The sequence below is a fragment of the Drosophila subpulchrella genome, unplaced genomic scaffold (assembly GCF_014743375.2).
Source record: "Drosophila subpulchrella strain 33 F10 #4 breed RU33 unplaced genomic scaffold, RU_Dsub_v1.1 Primary Assembly Seq57, whole genome shotgun sequence".
Taxonomy (NCBI): Eukaryota; Metazoa; Arthropoda; class Insecta; order Diptera; family Drosophilidae; genus Drosophila; species Drosophila subpulchrella.
This window is the reverse complement of record NW_023665694.1, coordinates 971,518-998,322: the sequence shown is the minus strand read 5'-3', so window position 1 is coordinate 998,322 and position 26,805 is coordinate 971,518. Positions and strand designations below refer to the sequence as shown.

Genomic DNA, 26,805 nt, shown 5'->3' with positions numbered 1-26,805 from the left:
ACTGTAATGTTTTGCGATGGGAATTCTTGTTCAATGAATTTCAAAAGATCTGCAGTTGTGGTTTCTGGGGTTAAATGAGACAAAAACAATTGCATACTATTTGGAATAACCGAGAGCCGAGAGTCTCTTTCATCCTCCACCAGCAATCTGAACATCGTTTCTTCTGATTTTCGGCCAGGGATTCCAAAAGAGCTAACTTCTTCTGAAGGCACAAAAAACTTGACTTTGACCCCTTAGGCTGACTAGCAGAACCAGAGCTTTCGGTACCAATGGGTACCGCAGGCAGTAAAGTTTTAGACCCACCAGCGCCGGTGGATGCCGACATAGCTGCCGTTACCAATCGGGTACTACGTTCATAAGCATATCAAAATATTCCAAATCATGGTCTATTTCATCGCATCCACAAAAATCCAACGATCAATAAAACCCTTTACTCAGCCATTAAGTCCAGTACATTTAGGATGTATGACTGTATTGCAGAGACGGCAGTAAATAAAGACGTAATTAGGTGACGATCGCACTATATGAAAAGGGGCTTCAAAAAACCTGCAGCAGCAATAATGCGTTGATTTTACTGAGGCCAGAAATTTCTTGAAAAAGAGTGGGATGAAGGTTGTCGGAACGGTTGGCTTCTTTGATACTCTGGGCATCCTCTAATGACATCTTACAGAAACCCGTAGGGAAAATTCAATGAAACATTTGATCAATCTCAGGCATGCTTCTGAGCGGTTAGTGTTATTAAAAGTAGATGTCGATCAACTAAAGGTTGTTTAATGTACCACAGGACCAAAGCGTCGAACGCAATGATCAAAACATTTCCGAAGTTTTGGCCAATCCAAATGTGTGTGTTGATAACAGACATTGCTAACACTACTCAATCCATACGAATTTATTAGGTTTAACTTAAGTTTGACACTCAAAGAACAATATCAAAACTACTTCAAAAACAAGGAAGAACGCTATAGTCGAGTACCTCGACTATCAGATACCCGTTACTTAGCTAAAGGGACAAAAGGGAAATTGAGATATGCAAGCAGCGAAGGGAGACTGAAACGCGCCACCTACTCCTGATCACAATATATGGTTATGTGGGCGATAGACATATTTTTTTTGGGTCAATCGATAGGTATTGACGAGACTAATACATTTCAGTAAAAAAAATTGTATCTAGCATGAAAATTGTGGGCGCCACCGGTTTGGGCGGTTTGTGGGTGTTTGAGTGGGCGTGGCATATTCGCGTAACAAACTTGCGCTGCGTACAAGGCTACGGAATCTAAATCTGAGATCCCAATTCTCTATCTTTGATAGTTTCCGAGATATACACGTTCATACTTACGATTTTTTGAAGTTTGTGGGCGTTAAAGTGGGCGTGGCAAACTTTTTTTTGGGTCAATCGATAGGTATTGATGAGAACAATACATTTCAGTTAAAATTTTTATTCTATCATCAAAACTGTAGGAGCCACAGTTTTGGGCGGTTTGTGGGCGTTAAAGTAGGCGTGACAATCTTTTTTTTGGGTCAATCGATAGGTATTGATGAGATAAATTCATTTCAGTTAACATTTTTATTCTAGCATCAAAAGTGTATGAGCCGCAGTTTGCGGAGGCTTGTGGGCGTTAGAGTGGGCGTGGCACTCTGCTGAAACAAACTTGCGCTGCGCAGGAATCTCAGGAATCTGCATGCCTAATCCCAGTATTGTAGCTCTTATAGTTTCCGAGATCTCAGCGTTCATGCGGACAGACGGACAGACGGACATGGCTAGATCGACTCGGCTAGTGATCCTGATCAAGAATATATATACTTTATGGGGTCGGAAACGCTTCCTTCTGCCTGTTACATACTTTCCGACGAATCTAGTATACCCTTTTACTCTACGAGTAACGGGTATAATTATCTAGCATGAAAATTGTGGGCGCCACTGGTTTGGGCGGTTTGTGGGCGTTAAAGTGGGCGTAGCATATTCGCGTAACAAACTTGCGCTGCGTACAAGGCTATGGAATCTAAATCTGAAATCACTATTCTCTATCTTAACTGAACTGTATTGGTCTCGTCAATACCTATCGATTGACCCAAAAAAAATTTGCCACGCCCACCCTAACACCCATAACGCTTAAATCTGTCTACCGCCGGTAGGTGGCGCATTTCAATCTTGCTTTGCTGCTTACCTCTCTATATTTCCCTTTGGTCCCTTTAGCTGAGTAACGGGTATCTGATAGTCGAGGCACTCGACTATAGCGTTCTTCCTTGTTTTTTTATCGATTTAGCGTCGCTTGTGAACAGATGTGTTTACTCTTGTGCTCTGAGTTTTTGTCTTATGCAGTAGGGACGCTGTGACATGGCTCAAGGCAAAAAGCTTTCTTTGTGCCTAAAACGCTGTGCCGCTGTTGACGTCAGCAGAGCAGTCGGCGCAGCCGTAGAAGACATCCCACGAAAACGATCGGGCAACAAAGAGAGGCAGATATTCGGATATTTCCCTCTCTTTCTTGTCTTATAATCTGCCTGCACTCCGCGTTCGCAAAGACAAATTTCGGCCGGTCCGTAATTTTTTTTGCGTCTCTCGGTTATGTTCGGCTAGCGACTAATATTTCGGCGGAAAAATTTTCGTGGAGCAGCGACATGTGAATGCCCTAATATTTTAGGAGCATTATTGTGTATCGAAAATATAAAACTTATATTGTTTTATAAAAGTAAATTATTTGATTATAGTAAAATTAAGTAATTTGGATTTACTTATAATGTTGTGTTAACTTATTATACATTTTTATTACAATATATTTTTTTAGTGTAATTATAGAAAATTAGTCCGTTAAAATTGATTTCAATATTTAAAACATTAGTAGTATTAGTATTAAAATTTTTTAAAAATTCGTATTGTATTTTTTACTGAAGAAGTACAAATTATATAGTCGGATATATTTCGCCTTAGAAAGGGTATAAGTGCAGTGGCACGCGCCAACAGCGAAGAGAAAAAAACTTTTTGCCTTGAGCCATGTCACCGCGTCCCTACTGCAGAACTGAAGGGAAGTGATTCACTTGGGACGTGTCACCGGCACGTGACAGGCCATACGAAAAATGAGTATAAGGAACAAGTGAAATCCCGTAGGACTTCGAAAAATTTTCATTTGAATTTTCACTTGTGAAAATGCGGACATCCCATACAATTTTCTGTATGGAGCGTCACTTGTTCTTCACTTGTGCAAGAGGACATGTCCCACGTGATTCCCAAGGTGATTCACAAGTGAAACTTTTTTTTTTGGAACTGAAGGGAAAGTTTAGCCTAATAGTTGTGTTAGTGTTTTTGACTAGATCCCCCAGTAAACGGGTATGTGGTTATAGTTATTTTAACATTTCTATTAGATTTGTTTAATCTCCTTGCTTTGTTAGTGTAATTTTACACTCACCAATCTTGCTAAAACTCTTTTATTCCCACTCTCTCTCCCGCTCTATATTACAATTGTAATTTAAACTCTCTCGGTAGACTTTTGGTGTGCTATTCTCTTATTCTTTCTCTCTGTCTTGCTTTACATTGTAACTGTTCGTGCGTAAAGTTGTCAGTGTCCCACAAGCAACGCTCAGTCGATAGAAGATTTATTCTCTCGTGCTCTCTTACATTTAAATTAATACCGATCTCGCTCTCTTTTTTTTGTGTTTTGTGCCTTTGTGGTTTTGGAGGTATTTTTCATATTTTATTTTATTTTATTTCATCTCCTTTAAATGGCTCTTGTCTGCTCTAATAAAAATTGTACTCTTTCGTCTTCAAATAAAGACCCTTTTATTTTCTGCTGGCTCTGCGAATCGATGATGCACGTTAAATGCGCAGGAATTACTGGCAGAGTCAAAGACTTCAACGATCTGAATTCTGGTCTCATGTGGTCATGTGGATCCTGCAAGGAAATGGTAGTTGAGATGAGCGACTTTATGATGCAGACTCGAGAAAGCCTTTTGAATCTCTCATGTGCTTTTAAACAGCTCAATGAGGGGTTCAGTTCCGTTTGTGCCCAATTTAATAATAAAAAATTACTAACTGAGTCGCCTAAACGCAAAAAAGCCAGCAACTTGGTAGCTGCAGCAGTTTCTGTCGACACTGGGGTAAGTGAACCAACTGCGCCTAGGGATACAGCTGATTCAGGAGGAGACTGTTTCTCGAAGTCTGGTGGTAAAAAAATCTTCAGTGCCGGCTACGGTGCCGACCGTACCGTACTGGGGGACGTGAGAAACTGTCAGTTGTTCCACATAGGAAGCAATTATTTGTTTCTAGATTCACCCCAGATACCACATTTGAGGATGTTTTGGAATTTATACATGAAAAATTCCCATCCGAGAATATTTCAGTTGAACAATTTCGATTTTCATACGCTCGTAGTATATCCTCTTTTAAAAAATTTGCACCGCTTGATGTGTTTAAGGTACTACTTTCTGAAAGCTTTTGGCTTAATGATGATTTAGTAATAAAAGAATTTGTTCCCAATAAACCGAGAACAAATAACACCCCTTCCACGGCGCCAAAAAACTAAAAGTTTATTTTTGGCTTATCAAAATGTTAGGGGACTAAATATGAAGCCACCCAAGCTTTTTGCTGACTTCTCTGCATTTACTGCAGATATTTTGGCTTTTACGGAAACTTGGCTGAAACCAGAGATATCTGACTCTGAAGTTCTGTCAAATAACTTTAATGCCTATAGGACCGATCGCTCCTCACGTAGGGGAGGCGATGTGCTGATTGCCGTTACCACTAGCCCAACATCCTAAAAAATTCACTATGATACTCCTAATGAAATTGAATTTGTTAGTGTAAAAGTTTCCTTGCAATCATTCTCAATATTTGTTACATGTTCCTATATTCCACCTGGCTCTGATTTAATAATTTATGAGCACCACCTGTCTGCGATAAAATCTGTTCTATCCCTTCTTTCTAACAGTGACCTTTTGATTGTTTTGGGTGACTTTAATCTCCCTGATATTTCTTGGTCTCCTCCTACTGACTCACTAGTCGCTATACCTCTATCCACCCATGATTTTGTAGATGGTCTTCTAAAATTATCGTTACAGCAAGTAAGCTTTATACGGAATTCATTAAATAGACAACTAGATCTTGTGTTTGTTTCAGACCCGTCTTAAGTCACGGTATCTAGAATTGACGCTCTTGTTGTGGCAGATGACCTATATCATCCAACAATGGAATTGACAATCTGCCTCCCGTGCGTTGATACCCTCTCTCCTTTAGTTTCTCAAACAAAAACAAGGAAGAACGCTATAGTCGAGTACCTCGACTATCAGATACCCGTTACTCAGCTTAAGGGACCAAAGGAAAGTGGAGATATGCAAGCAGCAAATGCGCCACCTACCGGCGGTATACAGACTTAAGCGTTGTGGGCGTTAGAGTGGGCGTGGCAAACTTTTTTTTTAATCAATCGATAGGTATTGACGAGACCAATACATTTCAGTTAAAATTTTTTATCTAGCATGAAAATTGTGGGCGCCACAGATTTCGGCGGTTTGTGGGCGTTGGAGTGGGCGTGGCATATTCGCGTAACATACTTGCGCTCAAGCCCACGGAATCTAAATTTGAAATCCCGTTTCTCTATCTTTGATATTTTCCGAGATATCCGCGGTCATACTTACGATTTTTTGAAGTTTGTGGGCGGTTTGTGGGCGTTAAAGTGGGCGTGGCAAACTTTTTTTTTGGGTCAATCGGTAGGTATTGATGAGAACAATACATTTCAGTTAAAATTTTGGTTCTAGCATCAAAACTATAGGAGCCACAGTTTTGGGCGGTTTGTGGGCGTTAGAGTGGGCGTGGCACTCTTCTGAAACAAACTTGCGCTGCGCAGGAATCTCAGGAATCTGCATGCCTAATCTCAGTATTGTAGCTCTTATAGTTTCCGAGATCTCAGCGTTCATACGGACAGACGGACAGACGGACAGACGGACAGACGGACATGGCTAGTTCGACTCGGCTAGTGATCCTGATCAAGAATATATATACTTTATGGGGTCGGAAACGCTTCCTTCTGCCTGTTACATACTTTCCGACGAATCTAGTATACCCTTTTACTCTACGAGTAACGGGTATAACAAGGAAGAACGCTATAGTCGAGTACCTCGACTATCAGATACCCGTTACTCAGCTAAAGGGACAAAAGGGAAATCAAGACATGCAAGCAGCAAAGCGAGACTGAAACGAGCCACCTACCCCTGATCACAATATATGGTTATGTGGGCGATAGACAGATTTTTTTTGGGTCAATCGATAGGTATTGACAAGACTAATACATTACAGTTAAAATTTTTTTTCTACCATGAAAACTGTGGGCGCCACAAGATTGGGCGGTTTGTGGGCATTTCAGATAAAGTTTTTTTTTGTGGGCGTTAGAGTGGGCGTTGCATATTCGCGTAACAAACTTGCGCTGCGCTCAAGGCTACGAAATCTAAATCTGAAATCTATCTTTGATAGTTTCCGAGATATCCTCGTTCATATTTTCGATTTTTTTAGGTTTATGGGCGGTTTGTGGGCGTTAAGCATCCGATCCGAAGCAGTTTTATAACTTTGTTAATGCCAAGCGTAAGTCGTCGGCATTGCCTTCATCGGTACGTTTGAACTCAATGGAGGCATCGACGGATTCTGAAATTGCTGATTTATTTGCCGAATTTTTCCAAACTACTTATAGTTCGGCTGCTTGGTTAAATTTTAACTACCCTAATCCCTTAAATAGGGCAAATTGTATTTTTACCCCTATAATTACGGAAAGTTCTCTCTTAAAAGACTTAGCAACAACAACGCCAACTTATTCTCCCGGTCCAGATGGACTCCCCAGGTGTGTGCTAAAGTTTTGTGCGTCAACCATATGTAAACCGATTCTTAAACTTTTTAATTTGTCTATTTCATCATCTGTTTTTCCTACTATCTGGATGGACTCTTTTATCATTCCACTTCACAAAAAGGGTGCGAAGGCGGATGCCCAGAATTATAGAGGTATTTCCCAATTGTCGGCAATTCCTAAAGAATTTGAAAGTATTATTATTTCTCATTTGCAACATTTATGTTCCCCGCTAATATCACCGTGTCAGCATGGTTTTGTTAAGCGAAGATCTATCACCACCAACCTTCTTGAATTGTCATCTATTGTAATTAATGGATTTAAGAAAAAAATGCAGACTGACGTTATATATACAGATTTTAGTAAGGCCTTTGACTCTGTCAACCACTCTCTTCTATTATTCAAATTAAATCAGCTTGGGGGTTTCCATGTTAGCTATTAACTTGGATTTTAAGTTATTTGAATGGTAGGACTCAGAGGGTTATATTCAAGAACGCTGTTTCAAAATTGATCTTCGTGACATCTGGAGTGCCTCAGGGTAGTCATTTGGGTCCTTTGCTGTTTACTTTGTTTATTAACGATCTTCTCTCTACCTTAACACATTCTCATGTACTAATGTATGCTGATGATGTTAAGCCTTGTTTATCATATAACGATATAGCGTCGGGTTTCAACTTACAGTCAGATATTGATTGTTTTCAGGGATGGTGTGAGTACAACCTTTTAAATTTGAACTGCCTTAAATGCAACGTTATGACTTTTTATAGGGGTACTCCTACTTTTGTTAGTTACTCTCCTCAAAATACGTCACTCGACCGTATATATTCCGTTAATGACTTAGGCGTTCTTCTGGACCCAAAACTTAAATTTGACTGCCACATAATGTCCACTGTCAACAAGGCCATGAGTGTTCTTGGAATTTGATGACCCTTATACAACCAAATTATTATTTACCTCCCTAGTCCGTCCTATTTTGGAATATTGTTCTTCGGTTTGGAGTCCACAATATCAAGTGCACATTGACCGTATTGAGTCGGTACAAAAAAAATTTCTTCTTTTTGCCCTTCGTAGTTTGAACTGAGATCAAAACGTAAGGCTACCTTTCTATCAGAGTAGATTACTATTGCTTAATTTACCTACACTTATAAATCGTAGAACAATGCTTGGTACTATTATTATGCAAAATCTTATTAGAGGTGATATTGATTCTGTAGAACTTGTAAGCCGCCTAACTTTCAATGTCCCTGCTAGACTAACACGAAATTATTATCCCCTAAATTTGCCACGATGTACATCAAATTTTTGTCTGCACGAGCCCTTTGGCGTTCTATGTAATAATTATATCAACCTTTACCATTCAATTTGCACTTCAACTTCTATCCCGGTATTAAAAACTCTTATTTTTTAACTCATTTGCTTCATTCTTAGTTGCTTCTTTTATTTTCATGTATGTCCCGTCTCTTTTTATACCCGTTACTCGTAGAGTAAAAGGGTATACTAGATTCGTCGGAAAGTATGTAACAGGCAGAAGGAAGTGTTTCCGACCCCATAAAGTATATATATTCTTGATCAGGATCACTAGCCGAGTCGATCTAGCCATGTCCGTCTGTCCGTCTGTCCGTATGAACGCTGAGATCTCGGAAACTATAGGTGCTACAATATTGGAATTAGGCATGCAGATTCCTGAGATTCCTGCGCAGCGCAAGTTTGTTTCAGTAAAGTGCCACGCCCACTCTAACGCCCACAAACCGCCCAAAACTGTGGCTTCTAAAGTTTTCATGCTAGAATAACAATTTTAACTGAAATGTATTGTTCTCATCAATACCTATCGATTGACCCAAAAAAAAGTTTGCCACGCCCACTTTAACGCCCACAAACTTCAAAATATCGTAAGTATGAACGTGGATATCTCGGAAACTATCAGAGATAGAGAATCGGGATCTCAGATTTAGATTCCGTAGCTTTGTACGCAGCGCAATTTTGTCCCGCGAATATGCCACGCCCACTCTAACGCCCACAAACCGCCCATGCCTGTGGCGCCCACAATTTTAGTGCTAGATAAAAAATTGCAACTGAAACGTATTGATCTCGTCAATACCTATCGATTGATCTAAAAAAAAAATTGCCCCGCCCACTCTAACGCCCATAACGCTTAAAGCTGTCTACCGCCGGTAGGTGGCGTATTTAAATCTCGCTTTGCTGCTTGCATATCTCCATTTCCCTTTGGTCCCTTAAGCTGAGTAACGGGTATCTGATAGGCGAGGTACTCGACTATAGCGTTCTCCCTTGTTGGTTTTTGTATCTTTCTCGCGAACTCACATTTTTGCCCAAATTAATAAAAGGGTCCCGCGCGTAACAAGCACGTGCTTGGTGTCGTTGGGCCACTTGTTTGTACTGCTTTGTGCATCAACGTCCATCATATAAAGTGGGCGTGGCAAACATTTTTTTAGGTCAATCGATAGATATTGATGAGGACAATACATTTCAGTTAAAATTTGTATTCCAGCATCAAATATATTGGAGACACAGCTTTGGGCGGTTTGTGGGCGTTAGACTGGGCTGAAGCAAACTTGCGCTGCGCAAGAAGCTCAGGAATCAGCATGCCACATCTCAATAGCCTAGCTCTTATAGTTTCCGAGATCTCAGTCCGTATGAACGACAGACAGACGGACATGGCTAGATCGACTCGGCTAGTGATCCTGATCAACAATATATATTGGGTTGCCCAAAAAGTAATTGCGGATTTTTCATATAGTCGGCGTTTATAATTTTTTTAACTGCTTGTGACTCTGTAATTGCATTCTTTCTTTTGTCAGTTATTAGCTGTCACTATTAGCTTGCTTTAGAAAAAAAGTGCGCGTAATTTTGTTTACATTTGTTTGATTGGCGCCCTTTTTAATATGGAGTCCACAAAAGAGCATTTTCGTCAAATTTTACTTTATTATTTCCGTAAAGGAAAAAGCGCAGAGAGAGTTGCTAAAAAGTTACGTGATGTGTATGGTGATAAAGCCTTAAAAGAAAAACAGTGTCAAAATTGGTTTCGCAAATTCCGTTCTGGAGATTTTTCACTTAAAGATGAGCCACGTTCAGGTCGGCCAAATGAAGTTGATGATGACCAAATCAAAGCATTAATCGAATTGGATCGTCATGTAACTGAGCGTGAGATAGGAGAGAAGTTAAATATACCAAAATCAACCGTTCATTATCACATACAAAGTCTTGGACTGGTGAAAAAGCTTGATATTTGGGTACCACATGAGTTGAAAGAAATTCATTTAACAAACCGAATCAACGTTTGTGATATGCATCTTAAACGCTATGAATTCGATCCATTTTTAAAGCGAATCATAACTGGAGATGAAAAATGGATTGTTTACAATAACGTTAATCGAAAACGATCATGGTCCAAGCATGGTGAACCAGCTCAAACCACTTCAAAGGCTGATATCCACCAAAAGAAGGTTATGCTGTCTGTTTGGTGGGATTGGAAGGGTGTGGTATATTTTGAGCTGCTTCCAAGGAACCAAACGATTAATTCGGATGTTTACTGTCAACAACTGGACAAATTGAATGCAGCCATCAACGAGAAACGGCCAGAATTGATCAATCGTAAAGGTGTCATTTTCCATCATGACAACGCCAGACCACACACATCTTTGATGACCCGGCAAAAACTGGGACAGCTTGGCTGGGAAGTTTTGATGCATCCACCATATAGCCCTGACCTTGCACCATCAGACTACCATTTATTTCGATCTTTGCAGAACTCCTTAAATGGTAAAACTTTCGGCAATGATGAGGCTATAAAATCGCACTTGGTTCAGTTTTTTGCAGATAAAGGCCAGAAGTTCTATGAGCGTGGAATACAAAATTTGCCGGGAAGATGGCAAAAGGTTATCGAACAAAATGGAAATTATATATTTGATTAAAGTTCATTTTAAGTTTGCAATTACTTTTTAGATTTTTATAATCAAATTATTAGAAAACAAGAAAGGAAGTTAACTTCGGCAAGCCGAAGTTTGTATACCCTTGCAGTTATAATTATTACATTTAAAAATACAAAAAATTAAATTCCCAATAGTCCCAATAGATAATATGTCAAAAAACACCGAAGCTATAATTTGTTTCATATTATTTTTCCACCAATTTTCCGATCGTTCCTATGGCAGCTATATGTTATAGTCGTCCAATTTTAATAAAATTAAATTCGAAATTCAGAACTAATTAAAAAATGTTATTTCCAAGCGTAGGAGGTTATATATTAAACAAGGAAGAACGATTTAGTCGAGTACCTCGACTATCACATACCCGTTACTCAGATAAAGGGACCAAAGGGAAATGGAGATATGCAAGCAGCAAAGCGAGATTGAAATGCGACACCTACCGGCGGTAGACAGATTTAAGCGTTGTGGGCGTTAGAGTGGGCGTGGCAGTTTCTTTTGGATCAATCGATAGGTATTGACGAGACCAATACATTTCAGTTAAAATGTTTAATCTAGCATGAAAATTGTGGGCGCCACAGGTTTGGGCGGTTTGTGGGCGTTAGAGTGGGCGTGGCATATTCGCGTGACAAACTTGCGCTGCGCCTAAGGCTACGGGATCTGAATCTGAGATCTCAATTCTCTATCTTTGATAGTTTCTGAGATATCTGCGTTCATATTTACGATTTTTTGAAGTTTGTGGGCGGTTTTTGGTCAATCGATAGCTATTGATGAGAACAATACATTTCAGCTAAAATTTTTATTCTAGCATCAAAACTGTAGGAGCCTTAGTTTTTGGTGGTTTGTGGGCGTTAGAGTAGGCGTGGCACCTTGCGCATAAAGATCAGGAATCTGCAGGCCAAATCCCAATAGCCTAGCTCTTATAGTTTCCGAGATCTCAGCGTTCATCCGGACGGACAGACAGACGGACAGACGGACATGGCTAGATCGACTCGGCTAGTGATCCTGATCAAGAGTATATTAACTTTATGGGGTCGGAAACGCTTCCTTCTGCCTTACGTACATTCCTACGAATCTATTATACCCTTTTACTATACGAGTAACGGGTTTAACAAAATGCCATTAGCATCTTTATAAAATCTTTAGTCAGACAGATTTAAGCGTCATGGTCAGTTGTTGTATTCTAGCAAAAAACTTGGGGCGACACAGTTTTGGGTGGTTTGTGGGCGTTCGAGTAGGCGTGGCACATTGCGCTACGCAAGGATCTCTAAAATAAGCATGCTTAAATGGGTTCACCCATGTCTCGGCTGTTTATAATGGTTTTTTTTTTTAATTTTCAAAAAAGAAACTTAAAACAATTAAAATTTTAATTTTATTTATCATCTAAAGTAACTTTAAAAATCACTTGAAGCTACAAAAATATTAAACACTTTGTTTTATAGCTCTTTAAGGTAGCCCAACAAAAAGTAATCCAACGGTAGCCACGATTCTTTCTGAACGAGTGTTTGGATTGGAATTGTAATCTAGATAAAAGTAGTTTTCGAATAAACTAAAACCATTCAAAAATATTAAAAAATGAACGAATCGCCACATGTTTGCTTAATATATACTATTACTATAAAAACGATCGGTCAAGTAGTGTTTGAGATATCGTGGCTACTAGTTGAAATAACGTGGTTTCAATAAAAGCTCGTTTGAAAAGCTCTCTTTAGCGCTCTACCAGGCATTCCTTTTTAGCGTTTTAGCTTTCGAAGGGAAGGAAATTTAAAAAAATTCTTAAGATTACGACATTTCAATATTGTAACAAAATGATTTTGTTGGTCTGCTCGCTTCGAGATTCGTGCGGCTAGCTCAGAAAATTGTGTGTTCGTCCCACCGAATTTATATGACGTGACTGCCCCGTAGATCAGTGAGAAATCACAGGGTTTGAGTAGACAGTGGGTTTTATTCTCGTGTTATTAATTCAGCGGGTGTGTGGCTGGGCTGGCCCCGGTATCTCCTCGCTCTGGTTCCACAAGCTGCTGATGTTCCTCGTCCTGGCCTGTCGACGCGTTGACTTGACGACCGCTGGCTCCTGTGTTTCGGGATGCTCGTAGTGGCCGCCTGTGCTCGCTTGCCGACGCGCTGCCTCGGGGTCGCTTGTCGCGCCTTAGACTCGCAGAGAGTTCGGCCTTGTGGGCTTAGGGAAGCGTCACCGTTCTCAGACTACGGTGAACAAGCCTTGCTGTCCAGGCCAACGCCTTTCGAGGCAATACCTGTCCCTTTGCTCTGTCCCAGACGGTCCCGCTAGGTTCTTGCTTTACACTTAGCGCAGACGAACGTTCCACCCGGCTTCACCCTAATGCTTGACGTCCGTGACGCTCCTGCGCCCCCAATGAGCTCCGCGCGGCGATGGTAACGTGGCTGCCGGTGATGTCTGCTGGCGTCGCTGCCGATGTCCTCTGCGCAGCTTCCCGTCTTGTCGCTGGGCTTCTCAAGGACAACGCCTCTTGAATGCCTCAACGGGTCGTTCGCTCGCCTTTCCTGCCTAGTAGCTTGGCGTTCTGGCACTCCGGGTTTTGGGCAGTTGCTGTTCGGGAACTTCGCCGGTAATCGCAGGGCTCTCCAGGCCAACGCCTCTTGAAACCACAAATCGATCCACTGTTCGTCCTTCACGCCAGGTCCTGCATGGTCGGGCAAGGTACGCTGGGTCTTAGACATCTATCCTCCCCGAGCTCACGGTTCCTCTTTCGCTTCACTCTGACAGACCCGCCAGGCGATTTGCCAGGGTGTTGTCGTGACAAAGTTGGAAGCCAAACGCCCTGACTTACCCGTGTGATGCCTTCCGGACCTCAGACACTTGTGTCTCAATTCGGAGATTCCTGATGTCCCAATCCCGAACTTCTCGACGTGGCGACCTTGCTCCTTGTATGCTTCCCACGGCGCTGCTTCCGACGACTCGCCTTGTTGTGGGTCCCTCGTAGATTACTTTGGTATTTTGACTGATCTTAATGGTTTGACTCCTCGTGATCGACTGATCCTGCTTCCAGCGCTGGGCCCACTTATATAGGGCTCCTGGTACCGTTAATTCTTGACATCTGTGCACGGCACCACTTCAGGGTCCAAGGTCCGCGGTTTTACCGTTCGACCTTTCGCCCTCTGCACACAGTCCCACCCTAGGGTGCTAAGCGCGGCGATCTACCGTTAACCCTCCGCTCTTTCTCACCAAGCTCTCTCTCCTCGTACTCTCCAAACTCTCTTGAGCCAAATTTTCCAAGCTCTCTCGTACTAAATTCTCCAAACTCTCTTGAACTGAATTCTCCAATTATTCAACTCCTCACAATATATTAACTTGGTTAATGTTGGTCCCTTTTTAGCTAACATTCTATGCCATTGGTTTATTTCTGTTGGTAATAGCTCTGAAATTCCTTGCATGTCTGTAGTAAGTTAAGTACTTAATGGTTTGTCTCGTTGAAGTCGGCGCATCTGGATTCGCCCGCAGCGTCATATTGTATTATCTTTTGACTCCATTAAGATACTTTTGCAAGTATCGCATCGAGTTTTTATATCCTTGCAAAAGGTAAATTGATTTCAATCAGAAGTTTTATACGCAGTGAAGGAGGCGTTTCCGACCCCATAAAGAATATATATTCTTGATCAGCATCACAAGACGAATCGGTCTAGCCAAGTCCGTCTGTCTGTCTGTTCGTTTGTACGCAACTAGTCCCTAGACTATCGGGATAAAACCTTCCTAAAAGTCTTATTTTTATTGCAGGTCCTAAGTCGGACCGAGCCGAACGAACAGGAACGATCGCATAGCTAATGTCAAAATATTACAAAGATTGTTATACTTCGTTTTCGGTAAACAAAGTATGTTCAGTCCGTTTCTAGAAAATAGTACGGGATTAGGCATGCTTTCCCAAATCAAGCCCCCATAAAACCATGTTCTGACGCGACTTTTAATACCCTTGCAGAGGGTATAATGATTTCATTCAAAAAATTGCAACGCAGTGCAGTAGACGTTTCCGACCCCATAGTATATATATGCTTGATCAGCATCACTAGACGAGTCGATCTAGCCATGTCCGTCTTTCCGTCCGTTTCTACGCAAAACAGTCTCTCGTTTTAAAGCTATCGGGCTGAAACTGTGAACGCTGTGATCTCGGAAACTATTAAAGCTAGTGGTTTGAGATTTTAGATTAAGATTCCTTGTTTTTGTAAGCATCGCAAGTTTATTACGCGAACATGTCACGCCCCTTCTGACCGCCACAAACTGCCCAAAACTGTGTTCCCACTGGTTTAAGGCTAGAAAAAAAAAGTAATTGAAATATATAGCTCTGTCCGGCGCTCACATTTAAGTACATTTCTTTAGTGTATATTAACATTGATTGTTTAATCAATACCTATTTACAAGCCAATAATCTATACTTATCGCAATGTTTTTTATAGGCGTGGCGTTGACGTCAGTGGCGTGGCCAATAGAAGTGCTTATAATTTTGTAAATTTAACTTTATATACCCGTTACTCGTGGAGTAGCCCAGTTTAGTGCCCACACAAAAGGAATATTTATACCCTTTCAGAGGGTATATTGATTTCAGTCAGAAGTTGCAACGCAGTGAAGGAGACGTTTCCGACCCCATAAAGTATATATATTCTTGATCAGCATGACTAGACGAGTCGATCTAGCCATGTCCGTCTGTCCGTCCGTTTCTACGCAAACTGGTCCTCAGTTTTGAAGCTATCGGGCTGAAACTTTCCCAAAAGTCTTATATCTTTTGCAGGTAGTACATAAGTCGGAACCAGCCGGATCGAACAACTATATCTTATAGCACCCATAGGAATAATCGGAAAAAAAATTTTTTTTAATTATAACTTTGGTGTTTTCTAACATATAACCTCCTAAGCTTGGAAATAACATTTTTTAATTAGTTTTGAATTTTGAATTAAATTATCGAAATCGGACGACTATATCATATAGCTGCCATAGGAACGATCGGAAAATTGGTGGGAAAATAATATGAAACAAATTATAGCTTCGGTGTTTTTTAACATATAACCTCCTAAGCTTGGAAATAATATTTTTTAATTAGTTCTGAATTTCAAATTTAATTTTATTAAAATTGGACGACTATAACATATAGCTGCCATAGGAACGATCGTAAAATTGGTGGGAAAATAATATGAAGCAGTATATGTAGCTTCGGTGTTTTTTAACATATAACCTCCTACGCTTGGAAATGACATTTTTTAATTAGTTCTGAATTTTGAAATTAATTTTATCAAAATCGGACGACTATATCATATAGCTGCCATAGGAACGATCGAAAAATTGGTGGGAAAATAATATGAAACAAATTATAGCTTCGATGTTTTTAGACATATTATCTATTGGGACTATTGGGAATTTAATTTTTTGTATTTTTAAATGTAATAATTATAACTGCAAGGGTATACAAACTTCGGCTTGCCGAAGTTAACTTCCTTTCTTGTTTTCTAATAATATGATTATAAAAATCTAAAAATATAACAAGAAAAATATATAAAATTTTGCTAGGTCGATTATTCTATAAACGTTGAAGTTGGACCCTCTAAAAGTAGCAATTTTTAACGGTTCTTAAATCTTAAACGACATAATATTTTTTAGTGGTGTTCATTTTTTGTAATTTGTTTTCTCTCATACTTAATCGTGTAAAAAAATGGATTGAGTGCGTCTTCAAGTTATTCTTTTTAAATAAAAATCCGAAAAGTACGTTAAATTTTCCGATTTAGGCTTGGATTATCTATACCATTTAAAATTTCAAATAAATTTTACTTTTAGTTCATTAAAAAGTTCAATCTTTTAAAAGAAAAACAAAAAAACTGCATCCGTCTAACTATCCTAGGGAAGAAATTACAGATTTTTGGCCAAAAAATTAACTTTCTGGCCTAGTGTGCAATGGCAAAACAGTCTTTAAATGCTTCGCTGCATAATTATTGGACAGGCCTTTGAATCAAAAATATGTTCGGTTCAAATGACTTTTATTTATGCTTAATGATTCCTGCAGGGCCCTTTATCTATACTTACAGTGTATCCATCACTGGCGAGGTGTGCATTTTTTGTTAAGTTGGGGTAACTTATACCATCAGAAGTAGAAGAGGGATTTAAAATTGATTTATTCCGGGATTCTTCAGCATCCGAGTCTCCATCTTCTGGATCCAGTTTTAACATAAGTAGCTTAAACTAAAAACCAGATTAGAGTATATTTAAAAGGTGATTGGTATACCTACATCTAGGTACTTTACAACAAGGTCCAATTTCTCCTCGTTGGTAAATGGAAAGTTGATGTCCGCGCTCAATATTTGTTGTGACATCTGTTTCTTGATCACATCAATAGTTGTTTTCGGGTTAAAGTCAGTAACACTTCTACGTGTCACTGCTTTTTCATATAATTTTTGTTCGGATGGCGAATATCTTGAAATTTTACTATCAGTAATCCCATACATATCCTTTAAATGATCTTTTAGTACTAAAAGCAGCATACATGCTTGGGCAGATGTTATACATTTTTTTATTTCCGTCATATCTTCGGGCAATCGATTGAACAAAACTTGTGGGTCTTCAACATCATCATCATCTTCTAATACATCTCGTTCTTTGTCACATGGTTTCAAATGTTCCTTAAAAGATGCGAGTAAATGTGTCCCTGCCATTGATATAAGTAAATCTATTTGATGTATCAAATATAGAGGCTCATCTTGAACTACATATGGGAAGTAAGCCAGATTATCGGCAATGTACAACAGTTGTTGTAATGATGTTTTCTGATCATCAAACTGTTTGGTAACCGTTTGTACCAATGCACGCCTCTGTGGCTTAGTTGTACGAAGTAGTGAATAAAGGAAGTCATTTAAAGCAGTTGCTACATTATCCGGTCCGCGACTCCTTAAAAATACAAGTTTTGATTTAATTACGAAGTTACATACACATTGAAAAAAAAACTTACGCAAAACCTCTAATTACTTCAAGTTTTCCCGTGTTGCTTATTTGTAATACTTTTTGTAACTTAAAGCAAAGATGTAGTCCAAATTGAACTTTCATATTAACAAATCCAGAATATGTTTTATCGATATCTTTTAATAGGGCATCGGCTCTATGGGCGGACTAATAAAATTTTAAATGCTTAAAATGTCAAGATCCACAATAAAAAATGTAGTACTAACCTCTACCTTTGGATCAGTGCTTAGGCATATTAAGTACGGAACCATTCGAACAGGATGAACCAATCCTTGACGAAGAACAATCTGTATTACTTTAACAGCCCATAAACGTACTGTGTTGTCACGATTTAGGAAACATTGAAGAATTTCTTCCAGGTAAAGCTGAATTATCCGACTTGCCATGCCGGAGGAAACGTCGTTCATTTCCTTAAGATCTTCGTGCTTTGATTGCTTTTCCCCTGAAAATAAACGAAGAAAATGGTAATAAAATAAAACTAATTTTTATACCCTTGCAGAGGGTATATTGATTTCAGTCAGAAGTTGCAACGCAGTGAAGGAGACGTTTCCAACCCCATAAAGTATATATATTCTTGATCAGCATCACTAGACGAATCGATCCAGCCATGTCCGTCTGTCCGTCCGTTTCTACGCAAACTAGTCTCTAAGTTTTAAAGCTATCGGGATGAAACTTTCCCAAAAGTCGTATTTCTATTGCAGCTAGTATATAAGTCGGAACGAACCGGAATTTTGTTAAGCACCATTTAATGAGTTTTAGTCAATATAGGGTAAGAGTTGAAAACATATTTCAAATATTGAAAGAAAAGTTTAAAACCTTGAAAAAAGACAACTACAAATTTAGAACAAAACAAGGAAGAACGCTATAGTCGAGTACCTCGACTATCAGATACCCGTTACTCAGCTAAAGGGACCAAAGGGATTAAAATGCGGCACCTACCGGCGGTGGACAGATTTAAGCGTTATGGGCGTGGCAAATTTTTTTTTTTGGATTAATCGATAGATATTGACGAGACCTATACATTTCAGTTAAAACATTCAGTTATCTAGCATGAAAATTGTGAGCGCCACAGGTTTGGGCGGTTTGTGGGCGTTACAGTGGCCGTGGCATATTCGCGTAACAAACTTGCGCTGCGTACAAAGCTACGGAATCTAAATCTGAGATCCCAATTCTTTATCTTTTATAGTTTCCGAGATACCCACGTTCATATTTACAATTATTTGAAGTTTGTGGGTGTTAAAGTGAACGTGAAAAAATTTTTTTTGGTCAATCGGTAGGTATTGATAAGAACAATTCATTTCAGTGAAAAACTTTTTTTTGGTCAATCGGTAGGTATTGATAAGAACAATTCATTTCAGTTAAAATGTTTACTCTAGCATCCGGACGGACGGACAGACGGACAGACGAACAGACGGACAAACGGACATGGCTAGATCGACTCGGCTAGTGGTCCTGATCAAGAATATATATACTTTATGTGGTCAGAAACGCATCCTTCTGCCTGTTACATACTTTCCGACGAATCTAGTATACCCTTTTACTCTACGAGTAACGACCCTAACGATTTAAAATTAAATTTTAAGGTGCATAATGTGAATGTGAAGCTGAAATGTAAAGTGGTACTTAAACAGCCAAGTGACAGTACTATATACATTCTATTAGAACATCCCAATAAATCCCATGGAAGAACCCTTCTAGGTTACATATATAGACCGAATAGGACAATTGATTACGGGTCATTACTTAATGTTGTTTCAGACATTTCGTTGGAGTACACCGACATCATATTGGCAGGCGATTTCAACAGCAACCTATTCTCAGAAAGCCATCTCGTGGATAACTTTAAGTCCCTAGGTCTGTATTCCGTAAACGAAACGATTCCCACGCACTATAGCAGCCACTGTGATACATGACTTGACTTATTTCTTATCAATGACCCTAGAAAAATCATACATTATGACCAGGTTTCTGTACCAGCCTTCTCCAGACATGACTTAATATTTTTAACATACGACTTGACCTTTGACAGCAAAATCAGTTCTTTTACGTATAGAGATTACAAAAATAAAACTATTATGAATTAAAAACGGAATTTCTCTGTTGTTACTGGTTATGTATCTTCGTCATGTAGATTGTCAATTAGAGGTTTAAACCAACAATGTGCAGTTTTTGTTCAACAAGTTTGTGCCCCTAAGAGCCAAGGTTATTAAGCCAATGCAAAATTCGTGGTTCAGTAGTGAAATTAAAAACCTAACCCGTCACCGAGATGTAGCTTGCCTCCGGTGGAAGCGATACAAAACTGATGAGTTTCGCAAACAATATAAAGAGGGTAGGGTAAAAGTAAACAAAAAGATACAATCAGCAAAGAGAGATCATTATAATATACATTTTAATAACTTAACTCATTTAGTTAGCTCAAAAAACAGATGGACCAAACTAAATAGGTAAGGTATTGGAAAATGTAAACAGCAGACAGAGTCTGAGGTGGACGTTGAGTTAATAAACAAAAAGTTGTTGGAAATATATATACCTGAAGCAACATGCAATAAATACTCAACCCCTCTGTGATACTAGTCTTAGTTTTATATGTATAAACCAAGGTGATGTCCTAGCTAGTATTCTGCATATCAAGTCCGATGCTGTAGGTTTCGATAATATGAGTCCAAAATTTGTTAAGCTTTTGCTCCCCTTAATGTTGCCCCATGTTACATATATTTTGAACACGGCTATTACCACGTCTTCATTTCTGACAATATGGAAAAACGCAAAAATTTCCCAATTCCTAAGCTAAGCAATGGCTACAGGCCTATTTCAATATTACCTTTTCTATAATAAGTCTTTGAAAACCTTATGTCCTCACAGATTCAACTATACTTAGCTAATAATTCTCTACTCAATGAAAAACAATCTGGATTCCGTAAGAAAAGAAGTTGTATTAGTGCAATCACTAATATTGATTAGGATATAAGACAAAAACTGGACAGGAGCTGAGTAACGTTTTTAACGCTCCTCGACCACAGTAAGGCTTTTGAATCTGTGAATCATAATATTCTCTGTACCAAGCTTAGGAATATGTTTAATTTCTCCACTAATGCGACAAAGCTTATTAGGTCGTACTTAACGCATAGGTATCAACCAGTCGTCTCTGGGACGCAAGTTCCTTCTCTCCGGAACTTATCCAGGGGAGTGCCACAGGGATCTGTGCTAGGCCCTTTATTGCTTTCTATAAATGTCAATGGTCTCCCTAGTATCCTGTCTGAGTGTGAAGTACATTTACATGCTGAAGATGTCCAAATATATGTTAGTAGACCCGTAACTGAAATACATGCCTGTGTGCTTGGTAATTGGTAAAAAGCAAGTTTCAACACTTTTAATCCAAAAATTATATATAAACCATAAACTTTTAAGTGAATGCAGTTAATCTGAGGATAACATTTAACAACACTTTATCTTGGAGCGTCCATATAGTCAAAGCGACTGGACGTACATATGCTCTGTTGAGAAAACTTTCATTCTCTAAATCGTTCCTAACTGAGGAAGTTAGATTATTAAAAGTTATCCTCATGCCCACTCTCTTTTACGGCACAGAAATATTAGGAAATTGTTTTTGAATCAGTTGTCCGTTATGTGTTTAACTTATGACGTTTTGACCATGTATTACAACTGACTTGACCTTAATTTGACCTCCTGGATCGATCTTAGAACTTTAATATTCTTTCAGCCAAATTATCTCTTCAATAAACTTACCCCAGCAACATTTACGAACCAAAAATTACATATGCCCTCAAATACAAACACTGTGTTCGAGAAGGCAGTTTTTCAAAAATGTTATCCGGTTATGGAACAAACTACCGCACTAATACAAAACAATTAGGAGCGCAAGGTACCAGTATAAAAAAAATAAACTAAAATAAAACAGCTCAATAGAAAAACAATGTAGTCCATTAATTTTGTCGGCAAAGTTATAGGATGATGTTATAGTTGTATATTAAAATTATATCAGATAAATTGGTTGAGCACAACTCCAGATATAATTAAAAGAACGAAGAGACCAACAAAAATGAAAACATCTCAAAAAAATTTCTTGTTAAACACATTGACTTCATTTTTTTGATCTAACACAATCCTTTTTAGTGCATTTAAAATAAAAAATTTAGTAAGCTAGTGATATCTAAATTCCAAAAATTTAAATCGGACTGTCAAACTGACTAACGAGTATCCGATAGTCGAGGCATAACCTTGAAGTGGTGTGAGGAGTTGAATAAATAAGTAAATAAATTGCAGCGGCAGTTACACATGGTGGCCTGCCGGCTATCAGATACGCGGCGAATTAGCGTAGTAACGGCATGGCGGATATGAGAGTTTGAATAAAGAAAAGTTGTAGAAAGAGAGTTTGGGGACCGAGAGGTTGAAAAAAGAGAGTTTGAAGAGGTTGGAGAGAGAGAGAGTGGAGACTTCGATGGCAGAGTGATGGTGCCGTGTGCAAAAGCTAATAACAGAACGCACCGGACTTTGGACTCTGCCGTGGACTTTGGACCAGGAGAAGAAGTGCCACATCTCAGAAGCAGGACTATATAAGGCCGCAGAGGTCTGGGAGCATCATCAGTCGAGGAGTCAGTCCAACAGGATCATTCAGTTAGCAAAGAACCAAGTCAACCTGCAGCACGAGAACAACAAGTCAAGTCGTCGTAAGCAGCGCCGTGTGAAGCCTAAACGGAGTAAGATCGCTACGTCGAGACGTTCGGGATTGGGACATCAGGAATCTCCGAGTTGAGACACAGGTAGCTGAGGTCCAGAAAGCACCACACGGCTAAGTAAATGCGGTTTGTTTCTTACATTGTCGCGACCGCACCCTGGCCAGCCTTGCCCGACTAAGCAGGACCTCGCGCGAATGTCGAGCGGGCGATCGATTTGTGGTTTCGAGAGGAACAGCAACGTACCAAAACCGCGAGTGCCAGAGAACCACACTACCAGCCAGAAAGGGCGAGCAATCGACCGGTTAAGGCATTCAAGAGGCGTTGTCCTGGAGAGACCCAACGGGCCGAGACCACGATACATCGAGTCCCGCAGAAAGCAAGATAAGGAGCAGAGCAGACGACATCGGTAGCGACATCAGTAGACTTGGAGAACTTATTGAGGAGCGCAGGAACGTCACGGACGTCAAGCAATAGGCTGAGGCTGGAATGGAACGTTCGTCTGTGCTAGGCGTAAAGCGAAGTGAACTTGCAGCTTCCTGGCGTTAGCCTGACTGTCAGCGCGGACTGAGCAAGACCGTAGTGGGACCGTCCGGGACAGAGCAAGGGACAGGCGGTCATTGTCTCGAAAGGCGTTGCCCTGAAGAGGAAGACACTTTTTCACCCTAGTCTGAGAACGGTGACGCTTCCCTAAGCCCGCAAGGCTGATCTCTCTGCGAGTCTAAGGCGCGACAAGCAGCCTCGAGTCAACGCGTCGGCGAGCAAGCAGAGCCGGCCACTACGAGCGTCCCGATACACAGGAGCCAGCGCACGTCTAGTCAACACGTCGACAAGCCAGGACGAGGAGTACCAGAAGCCGGCGAAACAAGAGCAAGCAGATACCGAGGCCAGCCCAGCCACACACCCGCTGTACTAATACCACGAGAATAAGTCTCACTGTTACTATTCGAACCCTGTGTTTTCTCACTTTGTTTTAGAATATCTTTATGTTACTGTCCATCGTCCGAATGCTCTTTATTTCTTTTATTGATCTAAGTGAGCAAATTCCTTATATCCCCAAACCCCCCAAATTATGAAGACGAAAAGTTAGGAGAAACAGTATTTTACATAAAATATGGTAAAAGTGATATAGGAAAGGATAAGACTACAGTAAAATGCCTTAGTCCACCATCATTTGAAAAAAGATTGAAGAGGATAAGACCGCATAAGAATGCCTAAATCCGCCCTTATCAAAGGATCAATCATTTAATTTTGTCATCAATTATGAACTAAAAGAAAGTAACGAATAAAGATTAGAACACTTGAATGAAGAAGTAAAAGAAATTTTAAAGAAGGTTTTATTTGAGTACAATGACATTTTTTTACGAGTACTATTAAACATTCAATACAAACAAAACATAAAGACCCTGTATACAAAAAACCATACAAATACCCTCAAACTATTGATGATGAAGTCAACAAACAAATAAATTAAATGATTGAACAGGGAATAATTCGTAAATCACAATCTCCCTATTGTTCACCAATTTGGATAGTTCCAAAAAAGAGCGATGCATCAGGCAATATGAAGTTTAGATTAGTAGCAGATTACAAAACTTTTAATGAGATAAATTCCCGATACCTAGAATGGATGAAATGTTAGACAAATTGGGAAGGTGCCAACAGTTCACTACTATTGATATAGCTAAAGGATTCCATCAAATTCAAATGGAACAAGAGTCAATAGCTATACACGAAGGCCTTTTGGCCTAAAAAATGCCGCCGCTACTTTTCAAATATGTATGAACAATTTATTAAAATTATTATTATTTAATCTATAAAGATTTTGTATATCTAGACAATATTATTATTTTTTCCACTTCATTGGAAGAACACAATCTATCATTGAACAAGAAAGGAAGTAAACCTTACCCTTGCAGTTATAATTATAAAATTTAATTCGAAGTTCTTAAAAATACTCGTACATAAAATTATATTCCCAATAGTATAAGATAATAATGCAAAAAACACCTAAGCTTTTATTTTGTTTAATATTATTTTCCCACCAATTTTGTTATCGTTATATAATATATAATATAGTAAAATTAAATTCGAAATCCCAAACACCAATGGAATATTTATACCCTTTCAGAGGGTATATTGATTTCAGTCAGAAGTTTGCAACGCAGTGAAGGAGACGTTTCGGACCCCATAAAGTATATATATTCTTGATTAGCATGACTAGAAGAGTCGATCTAACCATGTCCGTCTGTCCGTCCGTCCGTCCGTTTCTACGCAAACTAATGTCTCAGTTTTAAAGCTATCGGGCTGAAACTTTCCCAAAAGTCTTAATATCAAACAAATTGAAGAAAACAAAATGAATTCCAAATATTTTATGAACAATAAAATCATTTATGATCTATGAGTCCAATACCTTTTATATGAAGTATGACATTAAGATATTGTTTGTGTTTTAAATGTTTTTTTTATGTTTAATTGTCTATTTTATTCTAGCAACTTTAACAAAACTTAATTGTGATTTTTGCCTGCGCATTTTGTTATTGTAACTTCTGTACGCTGTGGTTCATTTGTTTCGATAGCTTTTGTTGTTGTTTCCCTTAGCTTTCTGTAATCTCTCTCTCGTTTCTAGTCGTTTAAACTGTTGTCGTGTATATTTTGTTTTCTCTCGCTGTTATACTTTTGTGTGTCTAGTTTTTTTTTTTTAATCCCAGTGTCAAATTAAGTGAGTTATTTATAAATCTGCAACATAGTCATACATCCGAAATGTACTGGTCTTGTTGGCAGAGTAAAAGACTATATTAATCTGCGTGTTGGTTTTTCGTTGACTTGTGTCTCATGCGTTGAAATAGACCGTGATTTGGATGGTGATGTGGCGCTGACCAATGATCGTTTTAAGAAACTTTTTGATAAACTTATGAGAGTAGTTGTTGATTTCAAAGAGTTTAGGGCCCACCTTGATAATAAAAAAAATTTCAGTTGGGTATCCTAAACGCAAAAAGACTGCTCCTTTAAAATCTGAGGGAGTAAAGGCATCAGTCCCGAATCCCAACTTAGTCTCAAGTACAATTATTTTACCCCATCAGTAGCGGCAGCAATGTCGGCATCCACTGGCGCTGGGGGTCCCCTAAAGCATCACTGCCGGCAGTTCCCATAGGTATCGAATGCTCTTGAGGAGTCCCTGTTTCTGCGAGTGAGCCAAAGCGGTCAAAGACTACGAAGCTTTCTGTGCCTACAGGTGAAGTTAGCTCTATAGGAAAACCTGGTCTCTCTAAAAACGAACGATGTTCAGATTGTTGGTGTGGGAAGAATAAGACTCTCGCTTATTCCATATAAGAAGCAATTATTTGCAGATGTTTTGGAATTTATACACCATGAATTCCCATCACAAAACATCACAGTGTAAGAGTTTTACTTTCCACATGTTCGTAGAACATCTTCATTTAAAATATCTGCCCCTCCTGAAGTAAAGTGTACTTCATTTTAAAAGTGTTTGGCCTTATGATGAATTGGTCATTAAAGAATTTGTTTCCAACAGACGGAAAGCTAATAATAGGCCTACGCCAAAAAACTGAGCAGTTTATTTTTGGCAAATATTTTTGGCAATGTCAGATTTGACAGCATTGGTTTACGTGTTTTTAATTTTCTGTGTTATTCATTCTTGGTGATATTTTGCAACAACTCAAAACACTTCCTGTGGGAAAGGAAAGTTGAAGGTAAAATTTGATAAAAGGGATTTTGTTGAAGTATATATATAGCTTTCATGGTGCCTCTAATAATGCCAATGGTGTTGCCAGTGGTTATGTCTGTATCAGTTGAGAATAAATAACTGAATGAATTCAGTTGTGTCACATAAATATGGCTAATGTTGATTTCACGCATGAAATCATTAATCCTTTTAGTAACTTTTCGAATTGTTTTCCTCCTACGAATGCAAGCACTCACGCACAAAAAATAATTCCCAAGTAGGCTGGCACTCCTACGAAAAATGTACAAGCCCGCGGAGGAGCCTCGTTCACATGGACCCTCTCTTTGTTTGTGTAGTCTTTGATAATTTTTTTTTACTCGCGCTATTACTTCGCAAACACGTCGTTAGTGGTGGCAAGCACTTGCGCGACCAGCTGATCGTAGTGTGCGAGAGGGGCTGTGGGTGCTATAGCATACAGCTTCGGTCCAGGCCAAGCACATAATTGCGAGCCGTTGCATGTAGGGAACTATTGGGCGGTATCTTCAAAAAATTCATTTTTGCAAATTTAATTCAATGTTTTATTTAAAAAAATTATTATTTTACAAAATTTTAGTTTAAAATTTTGAAGTCCGATTGAAAAAAGGCCGGAGTGCGAAGGCAGGCAGCCTAACGCCTCCCGGGAGAAGAAAGCGGA

The 26,805-nt window shown here is 39.3% G+C and overlaps 1 protein-coding gene across 8 annotated transcripts in view; it reads right to left on the bottom strand.

The window, feature by feature from the left end:
- LOC119562545 (nipped-B protein) overlaps positions 1–26,805 on the bottom strand; it is a 265,532-nt gene that overhangs the window by 17,152 nt on the left and 221,575 nt on the right. For all 8 annotated transcript variants that reach the window (XM_037875745.1, XM_037875741.1, XM_037875740.1 and 5 more), the window contains 4 exons: positions 17,939–18,174; positions 17,722–17,879; positions 17,006–17,660; positions 16,803–16,958 (listed from right to left, as the gene is read on the bottom strand). In XM_037875745.1, coding sequence (XP_037731673.1) covers positions 16,803–16,958; positions 17,006–17,660; positions 17,722–17,879; positions 17,939–18,174 — 1,205 coding nt within the window. The remainder of the gene's footprint in view (positions 1–16,802; positions 16,959–17,005; positions 17,661–17,721; positions 17,880–17,938; positions 18,175–26,805) is intronic.